This window comes from Nanorana parkeri, unplaced genomic scaffold, assembly GCF_000935625.1.
Source record: "Nanorana parkeri isolate BGI_ZX_2015 unplaced genomic scaffold, ASM93562v1 scaffold1017, whole genome shotgun sequence".
Lineage (NCBI taxonomy): Eukaryota > Metazoa > Chordata > Amphibia > Anura > Dicroglossidae > Nanorana > Nanorana parkeri.
Genome location: NW_017307285.1, coordinates 55,462 through 78,228, shown reverse-complemented (window position 1 = coordinate 78,228; position 22,767 = coordinate 55,462). Strand labels below are relative to the sequence as shown.

Sequence of the window (22,767 nt, the reverse complement as noted above, 5' to 3'; positions counted from 1 at the left end):
TGTTACCAGCTTTACAGAAAGGTGCACATGGAAGGGCCTAATACAGTACAAACAGCAAAAAGTTTTCCCAGCACACTCACAAGCCAGCATGCAAAAAAACTTGTCTCACCGCTAAGGTTAAAAACAGAGGTTTAGATACACGTTTTTAACCTTAGCGGTGAGACAAGTTTTTTTTTGCATGCTGGCTTGTGAGTGTGCTGGGAAAACTTTTTGCTGTTTGTACTGTATTAGGCCCTTCCATGTGCACCTTGCTGTAAAGCTGGTAACAAATTGATGAGTGTGTTTGCCATTTGTTTTGCTAAAATGTGCACTGTAGCTCAATGTCGCTCAGCTCAAAATCGCTTTTTTGGATGTAGCTCAGTGTGAATGGGGTCTAAATCTGAATATCGGATATAAAAAGAGACATTTGATTACTGTTTCATATCATTTGTATGTGTGTATTATCAATAATAATGTGCTTACAATATATCAACTGTTGTGTGCTTGGCCTAAGGAGGGTTAATCCTGTAGTATGAGATATAAATGTTGATAGGATCAGGAACAGTTTGTGCTGCTAGATTGCAGCAAATGTACTTTATAAAGCAGCTTCAAGAAGATTGTCACAACAACCCGTACACTATAAATGGTTTCTGCGCTCTAAGAATACACATTGCCGCTGATTGCTTGATGATGCTTTTCAGATCTTGTCAGTGCCCATTTAAAGGAGAACTATGAGGTGAGTGCTTTTCACTCGCCTCATAGTTCTAGCCGACCTGTGACAATGAGACTGTCACAGGTCGGCTCAGTAGATCGGGAGGTGAGCGAACACATACCGGCGTTCACTCACCTCTCGATCCTGTCATGGCTCTCTGGATTCCCCGCTCCGATCCGCCAGTGCTGACTGGTGGAACGGATGGAGAGGGGGCGGGTACAGCTCGCTCTGCCTCTAGATAGGCAGAGCCAGCTGTCAGTCACGCAGCTGGGCGGATCCAGACATAATTGTCAGGATCCGCTTCAGCTGCGGCGTCTCAGTATACCGCAAGCAGCAGCTCGCGTTATACTGCGGCGTCTTAACCCCATAGTTCTCCTTTAAGTCCACTTTATAAGAAACTTTCAATAAGGAGACATTACAGGTTGTTTTTGAAGAGTACACCATTAGTTATTATAATATTTACCTTAAAGTAACTTTCACATATTTACTAGGGTTGACACCTTTTCTTCAAGAGAAACCCGCACATTCTAGAGATGCGCTGATATTTTTTGGGAAAATGGTTCATGGCTTATTTGTATGTAAATAGCATCACCCATTCATATGTAATTATAACAGTTGAGACTATTTTCAGTAGCCCCTATCTTAATGTTGGTTGCCCCTGTATGCCTGACATCTTGTGTCCGGGTTTCTGTTGCCATGAAACCCGGACACAGCATTCAAAATCCGAACTGTCCGGGTGAATCCTGGACAGGTGGCAATCCTAGTATTTACAGTAATCATGTATATTATGTTCCATATTTTGATCACTGCATTTCATGTACAGATGTGTGAAGGCTCCATCTAGTGGTCTATTTTATATCAGGAAACATCTGAAGCATTCCCTTCTATAGGGGACTGTTAAGATAAGCTCATTTAACCCTTTTGCTGCTAAGGCTTTTTTTCAGTTTTTTTCACACATGTTAAAATCCAAATTTTAGGCCTGAAAATGACCGTATTTTGCGGTCCATAAGACGCAAAGGACCATAGGACGCAGGCAGGGAGGTCCGGCGCGCCTTATGGAGCACTCGAGACTGTAGCTTCTGTCACAGCTTCTATGACAGAAGCTGTGACAGAAGCTGCAGTTAGTGACCGCTGAGACAGGTGGCGCTGTGATTACAGCGCCACGGTCTCAGTGATGACACAGAGCAGACGGAGAACGTCTATTCTTCGTCTGCTCTATGGTTATCTCGATCATCGCCGCTGCTCGGTTTTAATACGAGTGATCTCATTAGATCACTCGTATTAAACGAGCAGTGGCTCCTACTACTCGTCCGGCACCCGAAACTGCATGTCTCGGGCGTCGGGATTCGCTCCATAAGACGCAGGCACTTTTTCCCCCTCCTTTTGGGGGGAAAAAAGTGCGTCTTATGGAGCGAAAAATACGGTACTTAAAACTCACAAAACATTAAATATATTCTGAATATTTATAGCAAAGACTCTGTAGAATAAAATGGTGGCAGTTGTAAATTCTTACATCGCACAATATTAGTGCAACTCTTTATTAAACCCTAACATTTTGTAAAAATGACACTTACGTTAATTGTAGTGCCCAAAAACACAGTATAATATTTGGTAAAAAATAGTCCATAGAGGATGCTAAAAAAGCCTATACAGGTCATCAGAAATTGATTTCAGCCCTGCACAGATCTCTTCTGCCGAACAACAGAACACCTTCCCCTAGGGGCGTAACTACGGACCATGGGGCCCCATAGCAAAACTTTAATAGGGCCCCATGGTAAACCCTTAAAAATCTAAATCAAGGACAGGTAGCAGGAGAGCTGTCTGCATAGTCTCTTCCTGTACATCCCGATATTAACTCTTCTTGATTACAAATGCCATTAGGGGTACAGGGTCAACAGCAATCCTTCATGGGGCCCCCTTCCACCCCCAGGCCCCATAGCAGCCCCATGGGCTGCTATGGCTATTGTTATGCCCCTGCCTTCCCCTCAGCTCCATACCATAAGGGGGAGATGATCCGTAATGCATTGGGAGACCTGGGCACGGCTGATGGCACTGTTTAGGATTTCAGTGCAGCAGAGGTAGAATAGGAGCTCACCGGTTTTCTGACAGGGCCAACCGATAATGTTCTGTACAGCAGCATTTTAAGAAGAATAAACATGGGGAATTAGCATGTACTGCAGAGATGTACTGAGAATGTTTTTTTCCCTTTTTTTGGTCAAACATTTTTTAACAATCTGTTGTTTCTTACCTTAGAAGTGCACAGGCTGCAATTACCATTATGTACAATTGATCTCATTGTAAAATAACACGATGACTTACTGACATCCCTCAATATAACCAATGAACCCTTTTACCTTCCTTTCGTGCAATTACTGATCAACTAATGTATGGTTTGGTGTCTAAAACCTGGAATAATGTGTCTGTAAGCACCTGTCATGACACCATGATGACTGATACTCATAGAGCAGACACGGACAAGCTCTTATTGCTGCACACAATCCAGACACAAATGGCTCCTGCCGTCCTTGGGTTTCAATATTATTGCATGGATTTAATTTTGATGTGTTTGTGCGTTCTATTGAATGATCTCCATTGCCTAGTAGACATCTGCTGGTACAGACTAGAGGATTATGTCTGACTTGTTATGTCTGCAAAATGAAAATGACTTCCTCGCAGAAGGGAATTTACAGACAAAAGCTGGAGAAGCTGGATGTATGTATGATTACAAAAGGCATAGTATGCCGGAGGCTTAGTCGTATGACTACCAGAATTAGATGATAATCGGACTGTTGACAAGGTATACCAGACCACAGCAGATAACTTTCTTGCCATGCTATAATCCTGTACCATAGTGGATTATATATGCCATCATCCTATGCTACAATGTGGGAGTTGTATCATTTCACTGTATATGTTAAAGAAGAACTCTGGGCAGGGATACAACTTTCCCTTGCAGAGGGGTCATCTGTGCACTGCAAGGATTAGCATGCTAATTTTGTCTAGGGGCTCAAATAAAGTAGATTTGCTCACCTGAGGTGGGCCAGTGCTCACCTCTCTCTTCCTGTGCTCCAACTATGGAATGTCCCTTAGTGTCCCCATGTCTGCGAGTCAATGGACCTGCAGAAGATGTGATGACGTCAAAAAGAGCCCAGGGGAGAAGAAGCTGCAGCCTGGTGGGACTGAAGATCAGGTAAGTAAATCTGCTTTATTTGAGCATCCTAGACAAAGTGAGCACTTAACACTTCCAGCGTGGAGGTAGCCCCACTTCAAGGGTAAGTTTTTTGATGCCTGCATTTCTACTTTAAGGCTGAACTCCAGACAAACAGTTAAAGACAAAGATGAAACCTAAAGGATCTTTTTTTACCTACAATAGGGGTTTTATTTCTGTCCATCCAGTCTTGCGGTTTAAACAACTTTGCCTCACAGCACAGCTCTGTCTGGCAGGACAGGAGACCTGATTTTTCAGTTTATTTTTTTGCAGTTTAAGCTGTAGTTAACTTTTTAAAGAAAAATAAAATGCACACATTTTCATAAAATAATAAAATGTGCATTGTCTGCTAATCTCTCCACTGGCTTCCAGTTGCCCAAAGGATGAAATTCAAAATATTAACAACCACTTAGAAAGCCATCCACAACTCTGCCCCTGGCTATATCTCCAACCTTATCTCAAAGTATCACCCTAACCGCCCCCTCCATTCCTCCCAAGACCTCCTGCTTTCTAGTTCCCTAATCATCTCCTCCCATGCTCGCCACTAGGACTGCTCTAGAGTCTCTCCCATCCATTGGAACTCCTTACCCCGACCTGTCCGTCTATCTCCCACTCTGACTGCCTTTAGGTGATCCCTGAACACTCATCTCTTCAGGGACGCCTATCCCACCTCAACCTAACCACTGAACTATCACATTCTCAAACAATTCATCCCCACACAGCTACCTCCTCTTGTATCACAACTACTTTGCTGAAAAATCTATATTTGTTTGATCTGGATTCAATATTGAAAAGGGTTGAGAGTTTAATCTTTAAATTCAGAAAGAGACTTGTAGGGAGAAAGAGGCCATCTTTTTTCTTTGAGGGTTCTGGGGTCTGAAAAAAAGATCTGCCTATAATAGCGATAAGCAAACAATTAATCATGCATTCGCTCCTGGGAGTCATGCCTCTGGCTGTCAAAGTCTGGCAATACCTCATGGGACTTGTAGAAAGGGCCAGATTAACATACGGGCTACTGGAGCTCCAGGCCCACCACTGAAAATAGGCCCAGCCGGTCCGGATTGCCTCAGTATGTTCGATGAACACAATTAGGCAGAGGCGCAGGCAGGTCTCTAATCGGGCATATTAGGTGGTTGGCTGAAGTTTGGCCTATAAAGTGGAAAGCATGCAGTCCCCAATTGTGGACTCCTGCAGTAGTTTTAAAAATGATTGCTATGTTAACGAGCCACTTTGCTCATTAAGGGCAAAAATTGATCCCGTCTACTCCGCCCCCGATCCACTTATACTCACCTTTCCTGTGCTCCCCAGCTGTTCTATTCCTATGTCAGAGCCAGGAGTCCAAAACCTATGTAAGCTCTAAGTCAGACGGTATCAGAGCTTACACAAAGTTGATTGAGCCGCCCACAACATGGATCATGCAAAAAGCTTCCTTAAGCTGGCCATAGACCTATAGATTATCTGCAGATTTTCTTTGGTCCCGCTGGCTCTCAAAACACCTGAACAATGCCTGTATCCAATCAGATTGTTCAGGTATTTGGACAGCCAGCGGGGCCAACTAACAAGATACTGAAGCTTGGCCCAGTGGGAGATTCCTCATCCACACAGTTTAGCGTAGATGGAGGAATCTGTTGCACTTTTTCCATCATAGAAAATCTGCAGATAATCTATAGGTGTATGGCCAGCTGTACTCCCTGTGCTGACCCCCCAGTGACGTCTGTTTCCAGATCTTGCTATTGCTTTATACAGATTCACCTGTAATTAACAGGCAGCGCTCTGTCCATGACAGGTTACATGGTGGGAGGATTTCCCCACTGTGTAACCTGGTAGAAGCCGATCTGAATGGAGAAAAAGCTGTCAGCTTCACACTTGAAGATGACAGCTTTTTCCTCCATGATACTAGGTGAGGCTCTGCCTCACCTGCCTCCCCTGACGGCACATCCCTGCTATCCACAACCACCTGTGAATCCAGCTGCAGGAATCCGTGGGATCGTTGCCACAACTGCTATGTGAATGAGTCCCAATACAGAGCTCAATCTATCATAGTTTCTACCAATCAGCTGTGCAGTGCTGATTACACAATAATGTGTCTCGCTGGTAATACAAATGGTTTCTGATGACTGCGATACGAAAATAAATCCTTGTTAACAATTACATTTGATCAGAAGCAGACACGCAGATGAAACAAAACCACAGAACTATTATCAACACTTGTCATTTCAATTATACATTATATATAAAATATAACCCGATTACAGCACACATCAAATGCATCTGTCTGTGGCTCCAATTACAGACATAAAAGAGATTTATGGTCCTTGTACATCAGTAAGTGTGATGTGTCTAAGCAGAAGCATCAGCTCAGCATTTGTGCACGGAACACGTTGTGTCTTATTTTTTTCTATTTTATTGTATCTGCTTTATGTAACTTTTTTTTTTATGCAGTTTGTTACCCATACAGCAGCACAGAACATATAGCTGGCATTAATAATTAGACATAGAAGCTGCCGAAAAATTTGGTTCGGATATTTCGTTATTTTGGGATTCGGGATTCAGATCCGAAATTCAATTCTGTTCGGGTTTACGAATATTCGTTGCGAGTCGACTACCACAGAAAACCATATACAGATATTAATAGCAAAGCTGAATCTCCTAGACCCAAATGTAGGGTTGCCACCTTATCTTCAAGTGAAACCCGAACATATGAAACCCGGACACAGCATTCAAAACCCGAACCGTCCGGGTGAATCCTGGACAGGTGGCAACCCTGCCCAAATGGCATTCGGGATCCAAATTACCGAATTGCATTGTGCATTGTGGGTTTGTATTAGGACCTATCGGTGTCTTTTAATGAATTGTATTAGGACCTGTCAGTGTCTTATAATTAATTGTATTAGGACCTGTCTGTGTCTTATAATGCATTGTATTAGGACCTGTCAGTGTCTTTTAATGCATTGTATTAGGACCTGTCAGTGTCTTTTAATGCATTGTATTAGGACCTGTCAGTGTCTTTTAATGCATTGTATTAGGACCTGTCAGTGTCTTTTAATGCATTGTATTAGGACCTGTCAGTGTCTTTTAATGCATTGTATTAGGACCTGTCAGTGTCTTTTAATGCATTGTATTAGGACCTGTCAGTGTCTTTTAATGCATTGTATTAGGACCTGTCAGTGTCTTTTAATGCATTGTATTAGGACCTGTCAGTGTCTTTTAATGCATTGTATTAGGACCTGTCAGTGTCTTTTAATGCATTGTATTAGGACCTGTCAGTGTCTTTTAATGCATTGTATTAGGACCTGTCAGTGTCTTTTAATGCATTGTATTAGGACCTGTCAGTGTCTTTTAATGCATTGTATTAGGACCTGTCAGTGTCTTTTAATGCATTGTATTAGGACCTGTCAGTGTCTTTTAATGCATTGTATTAGGACCTGTCAGTGTCTTTTAATGCATTGTATTAGGACCTGTCAGTGTCTTTTAATGCATTGTATTAGGACCTGTCAGTGTCTTTTAATGCATTGTATTAGGACCTGTCAGTGTCTTTTAATGCATTGTATTAGGACCTGTCAGTGTCTTTTAATGCATTGTATTAGGACCTGTCAGTGTCTTTTAATGCATTGTATTAGGACCTGTCAGTGTCTTTTAATGCATTGTATTAGGACCTGTCAGTGTCTTTTAATGCATTGTATTAGGACCTGTCAGTGTCTTTTAATGCATTGTATTAGGACCTGTCAGTGTCTTTTAATGCATTGTATTAGGACCTGTCAGTGTCTTTTAATGCATTGTATTAGGACCTGTCAGTGTCTTTTAATGCATTGTATTAGGACCTGTCAGTGTCTTTTAATGCATTGTATTAGGACCTGTCAGTGTCTTTTAATGCATTGTACTAGGACCTGTCTGTGTCTTATAATGCATTGTATTATGACCTGTCTGTGCCTTATAATGCATTGTACTAGGACCTGTCAGTTGTGCACAAGTAACAAGTGAAGATTGTTGCTGCAAAACTAGAGAAGGGAAAGAGGGCGATGAACTTGTGTGGTCGCTGCTTCAGAGATCTCAGACACAAATCTATAAATATAGTGAAGTAAATCCCAATTGAAAGTAGACTTTTTTTCATCTTTGCAGACAAACAGACAAGAGTTGGAATTTATACAAGAGATATAATGAAAAGCCCCCCACAACAAACAAGCAATTGCATTACGGAGAATTTTTATTGCATTTTATTGCATTGATATCACATTTATTACTGGAAATAATACTCGAAGGAGGTAATATTCTGTAATGAAATGATCAGTTGGATGCTTCAGCTGAAGGTTATGAGCTGTGGCACAATTTCTGCACACCAAGGAGCAATTTGGAAAACTAATAACCACAATGAGCGTGGCCTAATGACATTAATTGTATGAATGTGTCTGGGAAAGAACATTGTGCCCCAGACAGAAGAGACAGACCACACACGCACGCACCACCATTCTCCACTGTCTCATCAGGAGATTACAATGGTGCACCAACTGCACTTGCCCCTAATAAATCCTGTCCTATAAAGGTGGCCATACACTGTACAACCATCGCAAGACCTTAGTCTTGCGATGGTTGTAAAGTACTTAAACAAACGTACGATCTGCCCATCTTGGACAGGCAGATCGTACTCTCGATCATCGCAAGCCCGCCCCTCTGAGGGGCGGGCTTACGATGACTGCAAACGGGCAGTGTGCGCGTGCGCACACCGGCCCGTTCGGCAGTTGTCGAACCAGCAGGCCACTAACTCGCCGAGAATCGTACGATTCCCAGCGGGTTTTCTAACATGCTGGTTCGACGGAAGACGTGCGACCATACAGTAGAAACGGTCGCACGCCTTCCACACACTGCACGATTCTCGTACGATCGCGGGATTTCCCGCGATTCTCGTACGAGAATCGTGCAGTGTATGGGCACCTTAACAGCGACAACATCAGCTGGAGGTGATAGAAGTAGGACACCGGGTCTCATTCATCACAAATAGGCAAAAATGGTTAACAGAAAATAAATAGCCGGGCCTTGGTTTCTGTACATGAGCACCAATAGTCATTGGGGACATCAGCAGGGTTCACGAGAACAAGAGGTCAGAACTGAAAAGTGCCCTACCTTCAATACTGATCTCTGCCCCATGTACCTGGACAAAACCCTAATAACAAAAATGTAACTGTATTTTAACACTCTGCTATGGGAATGGGGTGGAGATTTTGGTAAGAAGTAACTGTAAAATGGAGAGTGTTCAGGAATCATTAAGCGCGTGCGTAATGACGTCACGTGTAACGTAATGACATGCGCACCGGGTGACACCCGTCCTGGTGACACAGCTGGCTAAAGCAAACCTTTTTTTGGGCTTCACTTTTGGGTCACAGAAGAATATTTACTAATGTACTCAATGACCCAAAGTCAGCAGAGAGCAGAGAGCCGGCTACTGCCCACTATATGCTGACAGCACAGAGCCGCACTGCAGCCAGGAAGTATCCTCGGAATATTGTTGGGATACACCCCTCCGCCTGATTGACACCTGGCTCTGCCACTCTAAAGCCAGAGCCAGCTGTGACCACCCCCTCCCTTGCCTATCCCTCCAATGTACGCTGGAGGTAAGGGGAAGCACTGCAGGGAACTGTGACTGACAGTGAGCCGCTAGCTTCCTGTGAATTAGGGGAAATCTTTGTAGACAACAAAAGGAAACAGAAGGAGTAACTCCACAACTCCAACAACTTTTGTTGGGAAAAAATCAATCTCCTCTGGGAGATCAATGGCAAGGATTTGTACCAAACTTTGTTGCAGATTCCTACCTGGTTCTGTTCTGAAGAAAAAGCTTTTTGTTCCAGTATGTCCTTTCCAAACTGATCCGTGAATGGGAGGTTGTGGGTTTATGTGAATCAGCTGGTGGACTTTCTGTGTTGTAATAAGGAAAGTTGCAGGGGGGGGGATTTATTAAAACTGAAGCGGACAGAATCTGGAGCAATTGCTCATAGTAACCAATCAGCTTCTTACTTCCAGTTTGTTCAGTTGAACTTTGAAAATGAAAGATAGAAGCTGATTGGTTGCCATGCACAGCTGCTCCAGATTTTGGCCTCTGCAGATTTTTTAAAGCATCACTTTAGTAGTAATTAACCCTTAGGGTGTATCTCGCCAAAAATGACATTCCTATTGAATGGAATGCCTAAAATTTTACTTGTATCTTAGTGCAAATCAGTCAGCCAATCACAGAAGCAGGAAGTGAAATTTTGGGGATTCCAGGTTGACATATTGCATTTAATTTGATTGACAGTTTAAGAAAATGACAGCAGCTACAGTTTTAAATAGAAAGGTAATTTTTAATAACGAGCACATAGCCCTTGCAGTGGGTAGTTTGCATGTTCTTCCTGTGCTTGTGTGGGTTTCCTTCCCCACTTCAAAGACATGCTGGAAGGTTAATTGGCTCCTGTCTAAATTGGCCCTATATGCATGTGATATAAGGACCTTAGATTGTAAGCTCTGTGAGGGCAGGGACTGATGTGAATGTACACTATGTAAAATGCACTGTGTAAATTGTCAGCACATATATAAATACCTGTAATAAATATGAGGATCTACCAGTGTATGGTCAGCTTAAAGTGCAACTAAAGCCAAAACTTTTTTCTAATGCAAAGGGATTAGAAAACCTGCCAGGTTTTATTTGCTGTCTGTGTCTCCTTTAAGGTGGTCGAACACTGGCCACATTTCGGCTGGTTTTTAATGTACCGGCTTAAAATTTGCACAGTATGTGGGGCTGTCGGCTCCCATTCAGCCGGCATTCCTTGATCAGCTGATCGAAGGAGCCGGCTGGAAAATCTTCATGTGATCAGAGCCAATGAGCTGCCCACTCTGATCGGGTATTCTGACAGGTGTCGGCGGCACAATGCAAACAGCGGTGATTTCTCGATAGACACGCTGTTTGTGTTGATGGAGGAATCACATCAATTTCTTCCGTTCAGCCCGTGGGTTTAACAAAAGAAATTGACAGGCGTTTGGCCAGCTTCAGGAAGATCCACCCTCTCCATTTGTCCTGGTGACCGTTATCACTGAAACAAAATCCAACATTTTGTGTTGTCATCAGAACAGGAATAGTTGGGAAATCTTCCAATGTGGGCACTAATACCGTTAACCCTGCTGACCACCAGGGATTTTCCTTCCACTTCCTGTTGTGGTTATCAGGCAGGAAGCGAAGGGAAATCTTGCCAATGGGACACAGATGACATATAATAAGTCCTTACTCTATCCAAAACTAAAAAGAAACGTTCTGGCTTCAGTTCTAATTTAAGGCTTATTCAGCAAACCAATTCAAAGTGAATTCATCTCTACCAACCAAGTTTTAGCTTACTGGAGTCTATCGGCTATTGATTATTTCTGACTGGTTGCTGCAGGTTACTGCACATGGCACGTCATTGCTGATCCTAGATTAGTACTAGAGTTTTATACCGTACTATTATATATTTTAGGGTCTTCAACAATGAAATCATTAACCCCAAATACCCAAGCTAGCTCACCTGCTCTGGTCATTACAAGGAGGTCCCAGTATCAGAGCTAGATTTACAATATTACAAGGAATTCCACAGGCATGCTGCAGCCGGAGGAGTGAGACCCTGGTGGAAAAGATAGGGTAGAGACAGGCATTCCCAAGATAGGGATTTTATCACTGAAGCCCCTTAGAGACATAAGAAGCTAGAAGATTTGTAACTTCCCTTCCCATCTTCTCCCCATAACTGAAACACCAGCTTTGGTTGGACATTGGACAATCGACAAGCCAGTGAACACTAATAACATAAAGGCATTTCGGCTTATTGAGTCAGACGAGGAGCGTAGTGATTAGAAAATGAATTCTGATCCATTGCTGTCACTTTGCTCCTTGTCTTATTAAACAACCTGTAGATAAGCACATTGCATCCATAACATAAAGCAAAGGGTACCTGTCTTGCCCACTGCACTTTGTCCCAGCACCACAATGCGGATATTCCGCGTCGGAGGCAAACTCCACGACCGCCTCAGAGTTTTCGCCAGAGGAAAGTTGGAGGTCATCGTAGAACGGGTTCCGTATCGCTCACGCAGCCAATTCAATTAAGCAAGCAGCAGCGAGACGACGGCGAGTGTCAGCTCAGGGCTGAGCCATCCTGATGTGCCATGTCATTCGCTCTCTGGTGCTGCGATTTTTTTGGTTTGGCAAGAAATAAATACATTGCTGAGCTGCAGCCAACCTCCCCTCTGTAAATCGAATATTTCCTGCCTACTTCACAGTGTATGCCCGCCTACTATTCTTCTGGCCGTTCAAGCAGAAAATTGCATGCAATGTACTTCGAGACTTTCTGGCGAGAGATTGGGATTATTCGGAGGCAGAAATCATTATGGAGCATCGCCGGGTTACACTGAGCAAATGGACTTTGCATTTAACCCTTTGTGTGCATGGACACTTGTCTGTCGTAGGCACACCGAGGCGGAGGGTTAGGAATGTAGACCATTTTAAAGAAGGATTTTCAAAAGTTAACCCTTTATGTGGTGCTCCCTCCGCACTGCAAGGGTTAATTGCTTGTTTTGGTCCAGGGCAGCCTTTCGCAATCAGTGTACTGTGTCCCCCTGGGGTGCCTTCTGGCTTCCTCAGGGGTGCCTCGAAATCGTTGTGATGGTAGGACTCTGATATGAAGGGGGACTGAGGACGCTGATGTGAAGGGCGGACTGAGGACGCTGATGTGAAGGGCGGACTGAGGACTTTGATGTGAAGGGGGATTGAGGATTCTGATGTGAAGGGGGGACTGAGGACTCTGATGTGAAGGGGGGACTGAGGACTCTGATGTGAAGGGGGGACTGAGGACTCTGATGTGAAGGGGACTGAGTACTCTGATATGAAGAGGGCGTGAGGACTCTGATGTGGTAAGGGGTTCCCCCTTAAAATCCATCACATTTTAGACTGGGGTGCCTCGATTATTTAAAACTTTTAAAGGGCTGTGGCTAAAAAAATGTTGAGAAATGCTGTTTTAGGGAACGGAATAAAGAAGATATACGCACCCAATCCTCGGTCCTGCAGTGCTCACCTCTCTCCCCTTCTGCTCTGACTGTGGTATTTTCCTCAGTGTCTTTACGTCTAATAGACTTGTTAGACATGATGATGTCATAGGTCATTAGACCACCAGAGCTCAGGGGGAAAAAGGCAGCGGGGACTGTTCTAGCAGCCAGGTGGGATTAAGGATCAGCTTAGTATATTTTCTTTATTTGTGACCACAGACCAAAAGGAGCAGTTAACCCTTGCAGTGTAGGGGTAGCCCATTTGCTAGGGTTAACTTTTTAAAATCCTGCAGTTCCGCTTTAAAGCAAACTTGCCACGAGAAAATATGTAGGCTGCTAGTTCTGATCTCCTTATGAAAATGACAGTTGCATGGCTGTGATGCTACTCCTCCTGCTTCATTATACAATTGGGGTGACTAAAGCCGGCCATACACCTGTAGATTATCTGCAGATTTTCTATGGTCAGATGGAAAAAGTGCAACAGATTCCTCCGCTGCCTGCATCCAATCAGATTGTTCAGGTGTTTTGAGAGCCAGCGGGGCCGACTAGCAAGATACTGAAGCTTGGCCCAGCAGGAGATTCCTCAGCCACACAGTTTAGCGTAGATGGAGGAATCTGTTGCACTTTTTCCATCTGACCATAGAAAATCTGCAGATAATCTATAGGTGTATGGCCAGCTTTAGACTGCTGATCAGTGGAAGAAAAACCGTCTTATATTGGTGTTTCATTAGGAGAATGGGTCTCTTACATTGGTGGTCAGTGGGAAGATTGCTTCCCTTACAGAAAGCTAAAAAGATCATTGCTGTCAGTGATTATTTATCTGAGAGTCAGAAAAGTGCAAGGGACCCTTAGCAACCTCTGAAAGAACCCCAGTGTTCCCAGGAACACTGCTATACACTGCTTTAGAGAATGATATATAGGGGAATAGGTTTTTAGATATAGAACCTTGGTTTGAAGCAATATTATTCCTTTATCAAACTGAATCTTTCCTATTCTACCTTCCCCCTCTTCTCTTACCCTCCCTCTACCTCCTATTTCTTTTCCTAACCTTCTTCTACCTTCATTTCCCTATGCTCCAACTAACTTCCCTTTCCTACTCTCTCCTACATTTATTTCCCTATCATTCCCCCTACTTTCCATTTCCTACCATCCTCTACCCACTCACCTTGCGCCTACTTACGTACCTTTCCCTATCCTTCTATTACTTCTATTACCATGTTCTACTCTCCCCTACTATGCTACCCTACCCCTTCCTTCCTTTTCCTACCATATCCCTACATTCCCTTCATTTTATTCACTTCCCCTACCCTCCCTTTCCTACCTTCCTCATTCCTACCCTTCCACAACCTTCCCCATTCTTCCATTTCTTGTTCTCCCCCTGCCTACCCATTCCTGAAAAATGATTGTTTACAAGGGCTTATTTAGCATATTCCTTTTAGTTTTATATATTGTGAACATTAAAGTGAACTATACCCCCCACCCCAACCCCGCTAGCACAGCAAAGTCTGCAAGCTCTTTCAGTGACACTGACATCCTTACCCTGTTTTCTTCCAGGTTCAGCATTTTTGACCATCTTGATTGACCAGGCTGTTGGGATCCTGCCACCGAGACACGCAGAAAATATACACTGAATGGCACATGCGTAGCTCAGTGTACATTCACAAGATGTTTATTGCGGAACAGATGTCAACATTCTTACCTGCCTCCTCACAAACAGTCTGCCTGCTTGCAAATTTTTATGAGGGAGTATGTGTCTGGGCCCTGAGGGTAACGTTCCATTTGAAGTAAGTTGGGTATACACGTTTCTGTTTTCTTCCTTCAACCTGCCAGCTGAACTAAGAAAATAGAACAGATTCCTCTAACAACAGTTACGAGCGTCGATCGAGGAATCTCCCACTGTTTACATTGTACAGTATTGAACTACCCAAACTGAGCAGGTAGCTTATTGGGTTCTTGCTTTGTTCGGCCTGGAATTTTTCAACATGCTCCTTCGATCAGCTGATTAAGGGATGACGGTCAGAAAGGTGCCAACAGCGGCACCCATGCTTCGAATTTCGTCTGGTTTAGCAAGAACTGGCCGATATTCGAAAAAGCGTATCCCCGGCTTAATCCGCAGCTTTCCAAACACAGGGCAAGCCACAGGTTCACTATAATGCAGACTCCTGACAGTTGCCTATACACACCTTCTCCGGGATCATCCACTGCTCTGTTTACTGGCAGGAGCAAAGAGAAGAAGCTCTATGTAAGCTTATATTAAAATCTCAATACTTTCTAAGTCAATGACCTGGAACAAGTATGCAGATTAGTTCTCGATTTTGTGATCTACATGCGTGTTCTGGGCCAGCGACTCAGCCAGTATTAAAACCCCAGGCAGTCTGGTAACTAGCATTTCCAGAAGGAGGACAGCAATGGCATCCCCCTATTTCTATCAATACAGGTTTCCTTTCTGTGAAAGCTGCTTATTTAGAACGTCAGTAGATCCAGAGACACAGACAGCTGAACTTATGTGCAAATTCTGACTTTTAAAGTACAATTCAAGCTCGGCTCAGCTGGCCATACGCGTTTCATAATCACCATGATTCTGGTGCAGTCATGCAATGAGAATCATCAAGGATGCCACCATGTGTTGATGACTGCTGATTGAAAAGGTCAGGGAGCCTACATAGCTTTCATAGCAGATCTGCCAGATAAGAAAATTTAGGATGTTTTACGAATGATCTTTGCTAATAGCGAAAAGACATCCCCATGCTTCCTTCCCAGTGGAAACAAGTGGAAGGTCAAATGTGTTGAAGACTTCATGATGGCCTGTGCTAAGGATGTGTTAATGTACAACTACATCCCTGGTGCCCAACCTGCAGCCCTTTGGCACTTATCATTTTCCTTACCTAGGTTCTTACTAAGGCCAATGAAGGAAATATTCTTTAGAATGGGTTCTAGTAGCTGAATGGTTTAGTTCATTTTTTTCACGCTACTTTATTTTTGTGTTATCTATCCCTTTTCTCTTTTTTTTTTTACTTCTAATCTTTTGTAATGGATAGTGCTGTGGTGCAAGCTTTTTAGGTAGGCTGCACAGAGCACGAATGTCGAAGAAATTATTTGTAAAAGGGTTCTAATTGCATCTGAAGCAGACTCATGTAATGTACAGTATCTCTAGTCTCCTGAAGCTTGCTCCTAGTCTCCAACAACTCCTATAGTAAGTCCACAGTCTCTGACCACCTCCTGTCCCATATCTGCAGTCTCTGGCAGTTTTTTTGCAGTATTAGAAAATACTATGTGAGGCCCTTTGGTGATGTCAGGGGCCATGCATGAGGCCCCTTATATGAAGACAGCTGACCACTAGGGATGCACCGATACCCGATACTAGTATCGCTGCTGATGCCGAATATTTGGGGGAGTACTCATACTCGCCCAAATGCTCCAATGCCTAGCCCGATACTGCCAGTATCAGGAAGCCATTCAGTGCGTCATTACATGCTGCCCGGCTTCCTGAATGGCGGGAAGCCGGTTCCATGCTCCCTCGTCACTTGTGATGAGGGAGCATGGAGCCGGCTTCCCGGTAAAATGATGAAGCCAGGCTCCATGTTATGACATGTTGCCCGGCTTCCTGATTGGTCAGCTTCTCGACCGAAAAAACGGTATTGGTGCATCCCTACTGACCACTGCTTATCTACATCATATCTTTGACAAATATCAATCAATACTTCTCATGTCTGCTAACCGTCAAACTTGGTTTCACTGACTACTAACTACTGTAAATCAGTCAGAGTGGTTCCCAGCCGTGATCATTATGTCAGCTTTAACCAGATAGTGATCCGAATGCCTCTGTTAGCTGTATACCTCTGTTTAATATTGTATTTGTTTGATACAATTATAGTATAAAAATAATTTATTATACATCCTTTTCTCTTTGGGACATTGTTTTAAAAGTATTTGATTAAGTGTAGTCCTTTGGTCAGAATTTAGGATTGCTTTTTTTTTCATTTTCTTCAAATTTATATATATATTTATAAATATTATTGGGAAGAAATTATGCCAGTGAGGGAAAACCCAAAGTTTGATAGCTGTCAGAACAACAGGGTTCTCCACTAGGTGATTTCAGCTTTACTCCTGTGCAAGTAATGCCTTTAACATTTTAGACTGGCAACTAGCTTTCTGCCCTGGCAACAATGGTCAACAGGAGAGAAAAGGGACCAGTAGAAGCTGTGCCCAATAAAAGTCAACTGGAGGGCAAAGGACTAGTCAGCTTGCCTTGCTCCATACTGTGTGGAGGCAACAACTTCATAGAGGCAAGGCTTTGCTTCCTCATCTCGGAGCTGCCCCCTGGCTACAGGTGATCTGAAGACTAGTGGGGGGAGAATGATAGAAGCAGCAGGAACATTTGATGAAGCACACATCCACACAACAGGAATGTCAAGGCAGTTACATAAGAGTAAGTAAATAGAAATTGAAGACAAACAGTAGATTTGTCATGGTACTGCTTTCTAAATATTCCCCATCAAAAAGGATAAACTTTTTGAGCATAGGTCCACTGTATGCATGGACCAGTTGGTTTAAACCAAGTAAGAAATGAGTGATGCCAACAGGGATTAGAGGCGATGAGAGTTCTGCCTGATAACAGCCACAAAAACACTTGCCCCAGTGCATTGTGGGAGGAATAAACACAGGTTCCATATTTAGAACTCACAATGGAAAGTATTTGTGCTTACATATCACACCAGAGATGTTGTGGAGAGACCTGGTCTATTGAGACTGGAAGTAGTATAATGGCTAGGTGCCACCACGGGTGTCCTGTTTCAGCCTGTCAAGTGCTTCTTGAATTAGTTGGCATTCATGACACATGCCAGCCTTGAAGTATAGCAGCATGTACCGGGTGCACTGATAAGCTGGCTATAACTTTCTATCTAAAGTATACTTGTAGCTAGTGGCTGCATTAATTAAATTGCAGTAGGGAGTGTAACACCATTTATCTGTCAAATGTGATACTGACATAAGACAAGCCAATAAAGCAAATAGCATTCATTTAGAAAAATGTTACCCCTGTAGAGATCTTTAAAGGTACACTCCAGGCAAAATTTTAATGGAATACCACTTCAACTCTGGCACCTACAGTATATACTCCACCTGTATAATGTGTCAGAGCAATTTTGATGCTCTGGGCTTGTTTATTTATCATTTACGTTTTTTTATGAATGATAACAAAATAATACATGTTATTTTTTTTTTTTTAGGCCAAACAAAACTGTCTCTTATTTTATTTTCTTTACAATCCATAGACAAAAATTTTAACAAAACTAAAAATGCACAATTTTTCTTTTATATTTTGATCAGTGCTCGTTTTAAAAACAAATAATTGTTACTGTAGATACATGGTATCAATTTACAGGAAGTCCCCAGGTTACGAACAAGATAGGGACTGTAGGTTTGTTCTTAAGTTGAATTTGTATGCAAGTCGGAACAGGTACATTTTTTTAAGTGTAACTCCAGCCAAAAAAATATATGTTTTTTAGTTTTGGATAGCATAGGGAAGGGTTAAGTTTGTTTTGCTGTGTGTACCCCTGTTCAGAAGATTTCACCTCACTTTCTGCCCCTGTGACAATTGGATTTTGAAAATTTTGGGCTGTCGTAGAAACAAGGATTGGTGATAAAGCTTCAGTGGAGACACCTTTTTCCCATGATCATGTCATCTTACAGGAGTGAATTTCCCTTTCAGGAGTAGATTTCCTCTCACTTCCTGTTGTCTCAAGGAGAGGAAGTGAAATTAAATATTTCTAATGAGGGTACAGACCGCAGTAAAAACCTTAGTGACCCGGAAGAAGAGGCGTGCACCCCTCATCTGCACGTCTAAGAGACAACTTCCTGTAATGTACATACAGTACTACAAATCAGACCCAAAAAGGCGAGCACTCCACGTCGGCACGAGTGCGGTAGAATTACAACTACCCCTGCTGTACAGTAATAGTCTCCGTTTGTAAGTAGGAGTCGTATATAAGTCGGATGTATGTAACTCTGGGACTGCCTGTAATTTGATCATTTGTCTTGTTTAAATAATATTGAAATATGATTCTGGCACAAAGCATTGTAAAGTTATTTGCAAATAAATTAAAGGTTGTTTTTATTTTTTTTGCAACACAAAAAAAAAAAATGTAAAAAGTTGTTATATTGTTTTTAAAAAATAGAAATAAACGTATGTTTGGGATTTGATTGTATTGTATTATATTTCTTTTTTATTGTTTCATGATCGTGTATTTTGTGCCTTCCACCATTACTGGCCATATATTGTGCCAGCTTTGTTTATTTTCTGTACATGTTGAGCACCTCATGTTTTCTGTGCTTGTTGTGTATTGAAAATGTAAAAAATCATAATAAACATTTATTGAATGAAAAAATGGCTGTGGCTCAGGTTTTGCGTCTGCACGGGGTTGCAGGGACGCACACATATCGACTTACTTGAATGATAACTTCCTTCTCCTGAAGAAGCGCCGTCAAGCGCGATACGTCGAGACAAATTATGCTCCTCAATTGTTAGCTATCCCTTCATTGTCAAACCTTTGATCATGTAAAATGTAATTCTTATAATCATGATTTGAAATGTTATGTTATTCAATCATGTCAATCCTGATAATTGTTTTCAATCATGGTTTTTACTATCATGTACTGTGATTCAATCAATCATGTTACCTATGCATTTCTGAAGGATAGAACAGTAATGGAGTGAGCTCTCAGGGAGTTATCCGATTAGGTTGCTTTTATGAAATTATTTCACCTCTTTTAATAATTTAATATAAATAAATATATATTTTATAATTTATTGTCTTGGAAGTTGTCATTTTGGTGCCTAAAAACCCCCAGCTTTTCTTTTCCTTCACTAGATATAAACAAAAAAAATCAGGTAAACAATAGCTAATGGGAGAAGGGGGAAAATTAGTTAAATAAAGCTGACTAGGGTAATGCTTAATAAGGGGTTGAAAAGGAACACATTTAATATATAAAAAAGCTTGCTTTATAGAGGAAGTTTACTCTTATATTCAAAATGACAATAAAGGCACCTACAGAAATGTTTAGTAATGACAATCAGGGGCGTCCCGAGGAGACCGGGTATCACCCGGAGCGGAGACGGGGTGACACCCTGCAGTGACATCATTGCGCATGGTCATCTAATTGACGCCTGCCAGTGGCCATCTTGGTGATGGGTGCCGGCAGAGAGAGGAGAGGAGGGGACGTTCACCCGGCGGGATGAGGTATGCAGCTTGGTCACCTCCTCTCTCCTGACACTGTCGGGCTCTCGGTCCATGACCGAGTGCCTGACTTTTTAGAGGGGGTGAGACCAAAATGGCTGTCCCCCCTCCAATGGTGTCACCCGGGTGCGGACCCCCCGCGCCCCCCTTGTGACGCCACTGATGACAATCTACAAACAGATACTTCTATATAATTGCCGGCTTTTTATTATTTGCATACCTTATATTTCTTTTCATAGTTGCCATTTTTACTAAGGGCATTTCGCCCTTTACTTCCTGGAACTCTGGCACATGCAACTAGGACATGTGACCATGCATATCATCTCAACGGGAAAAACATTTCTTGTCCTGAGATATCACAAGATTTTGCAGTTCACAGACGAGATTTCCCAGCAATGCACTGTGATGTAACCTTCCCAGGAAGAAGATCTCAGGCATTAGCTGCATCACTAATGCCTGAGAGGACCAGGAAGTGGAAAAACAGCAATTGTAAGTAAAAGAAAAATATGTTTGTTTAAATAATGAATGTCATTTGATTTAATTTCAGCATGCAGAGCTAATAAGTGATGTTTTGTGTCCACAACTGATAAGATTTGAACTATTGACAAAATAAAAAATGACAAATATGATGCAGTCTGTCACTGGCACTGCTTCAGGTAAAATGCTACATGTCTGTTTTTTTGTCCGTCAAAGTTGCATGTATAGGCTGAGCCGCAATTTTCTTCCCAATGACAGGTGTCTGACTTCAAGGCAGCCAATCACAAATCAAAAAATAAGAGAGGGAAAACTTTCTTTTAATTATGTGAACACGTCACAGAAACTCAGTGAAAACCTTGCTTATGGTTTGAGGAATGTCAGTGCAGGAATGAAGGCAGTCATTTATTTCTGTAGTGAACAGAGTGTGTTGTACACACACAGAACACATGTCAGTGCTGCAGACTACACTTGAATCATTAATCGTAACCTTCCATTACCATGAAGCAGGGGTAGGCAACCTCGGCACTCCAGCTCTGTTGAATCTACAAATCCCATTATGCATCTGGAGTCTTACAATGCCTCATGGGCATAATAGTTCCACAACAACTGTAGTGCAAAGGTTGCCTACCCCCTGCCATAGAGGTAAAAAAAGGAGGTAGCTGTTCTGTTTGTTCAGATGTATCAGCACAGGCCGTTCGCCTTTCCGAATGCACGTACACGTCTTTGAGCTTTAAAAATCGTGCACGTACACGTCTTTAAGCTTTAAAAATCGTCATTTGAAAGTTCAGGGTCATGTTATTAGGCATTGTTTAATCCCAGCATAACTATTCCTCCCACTTAGTGTGTGTTCTTGATAACTGTCCATGATTGTTTCATCTATTGTTATAAGCATGCCTCTCTCTTGGCTTGAGCTTCCTTCTGCATTTTCTTCTTGACAAACAATTACATTCTCTCGTCCTAACACCCAGCGTTGGCTTCTCTGGAATTTCTGGACAATTACATTTATCTTTTAATCAATATACATTGAATACAAATCCCTCTGCATTTCTATCAGCTTTGGCAGTTCTGAGTCTAGTTTAAAGTAAAAGTTCAGGATAAAAAGAAAACCCTTCTGGGCAGGTAGATATACTGTCTGGCCAAAAAAAAAAAAAGGCACACACTCTTTGTCTGCCTTTAGCTTTGATTACGGCACGCATTCATAATGGCAGTTTTGATAAGCTTATGCAATACCACAACATTTATTTCCATCCAGAGTTGAAATAATTTTTCCCCAAGATCTTGTAGCGATGATGGGAGAGTCAGACAACTGTGTAAAGTCTTCTTCAGCACATCCCAATTGGGTTAAAGGTTTGGACTCTGTGGTGGCCAATCCATGTGTGATAATGATGTCTTATTTTCCCTAAATTACTCTTTCACAATTTGAGCCTGATGAATCCTGGCAGTCTCTTAGAATATGCCCAATGTGCCACCAAGGTAAGTAAAATTCATTGATGGAAAAACTTGATCATTCAGTATATTCAGGTAGGCAGCTGACCTAATTTTTGGGGGATATAATGTTGCTGAACCTAGACCTGACCAACTGAACCAACCCCAGATCATAAAACTTATCCAATGGTAGGCTCTTACCCATTTGTTTAGCTGAATCCAGAAAGCGACTTTGTTTGGCCAGGGAATGTATGTCTTAGCAAACATCATCATACATCGTACCAGTTTCTCTTCTGCAGATACTGAGATAGGCTGTTTTAGTGCACTTCCTGAGTGCGTTATAGTTGACCTCCAGTGTAAGAAATGATTGTCTAAATACAAGAGCCATGTATATTCTTACTTGAATCTTGATGTGTTTGTATTTCTTCCAGATCTGTGCAGTAATCCAGTGTGAAACATTGCCTCCGTGCAGGAGCTTCCTGTAGCAAATACCAGTCCCTGCTGCTCTCTCTCCTTGTGCAGGGTGACCGGTCTCATATCCAAGTCCAATGTACAGTATATCCTACCACACTCCTTACTGATCTGCTGAATGGGTGCTGAAGTGGCCACGTATGGTGCCGCGCAAGTCCAAACAGATGAGGTATATCAACAGCACACGAGGATGGAGTATTCAAAAAACATCTTTATTGAGGCATGCACATCAT

At 42.4% G+C, this 22,767-nt stretch overlaps 1 protein-coding gene across 1 annotated transcript in view; it reads right to left on the bottom strand.

Annotated features, from left to right (window-relative positions):
- LOC108795862 (ras-related and estrogen-regulated growth inhibitor-like) overlaps nt 1-12,213 on the bottom strand; it is a 37,934-nt gene extending 25,721 nt beyond the window's left edge. The window contains exon 1 of the mRNA XM_018567177.1: nt 11,840-12,213. Within this exon, the coding sequence (XP_018422679.1) occupies nt 11,840-11,948 (109 nt within the window). The 5' untranslated portion in view covers nt 11,949-12,213. The remainder of the gene's footprint in view (nt 1-11,839) is intronic.
- Between the last annotated feature and the right edge of the window lie 10,554 nt (nt 12,214-22,767).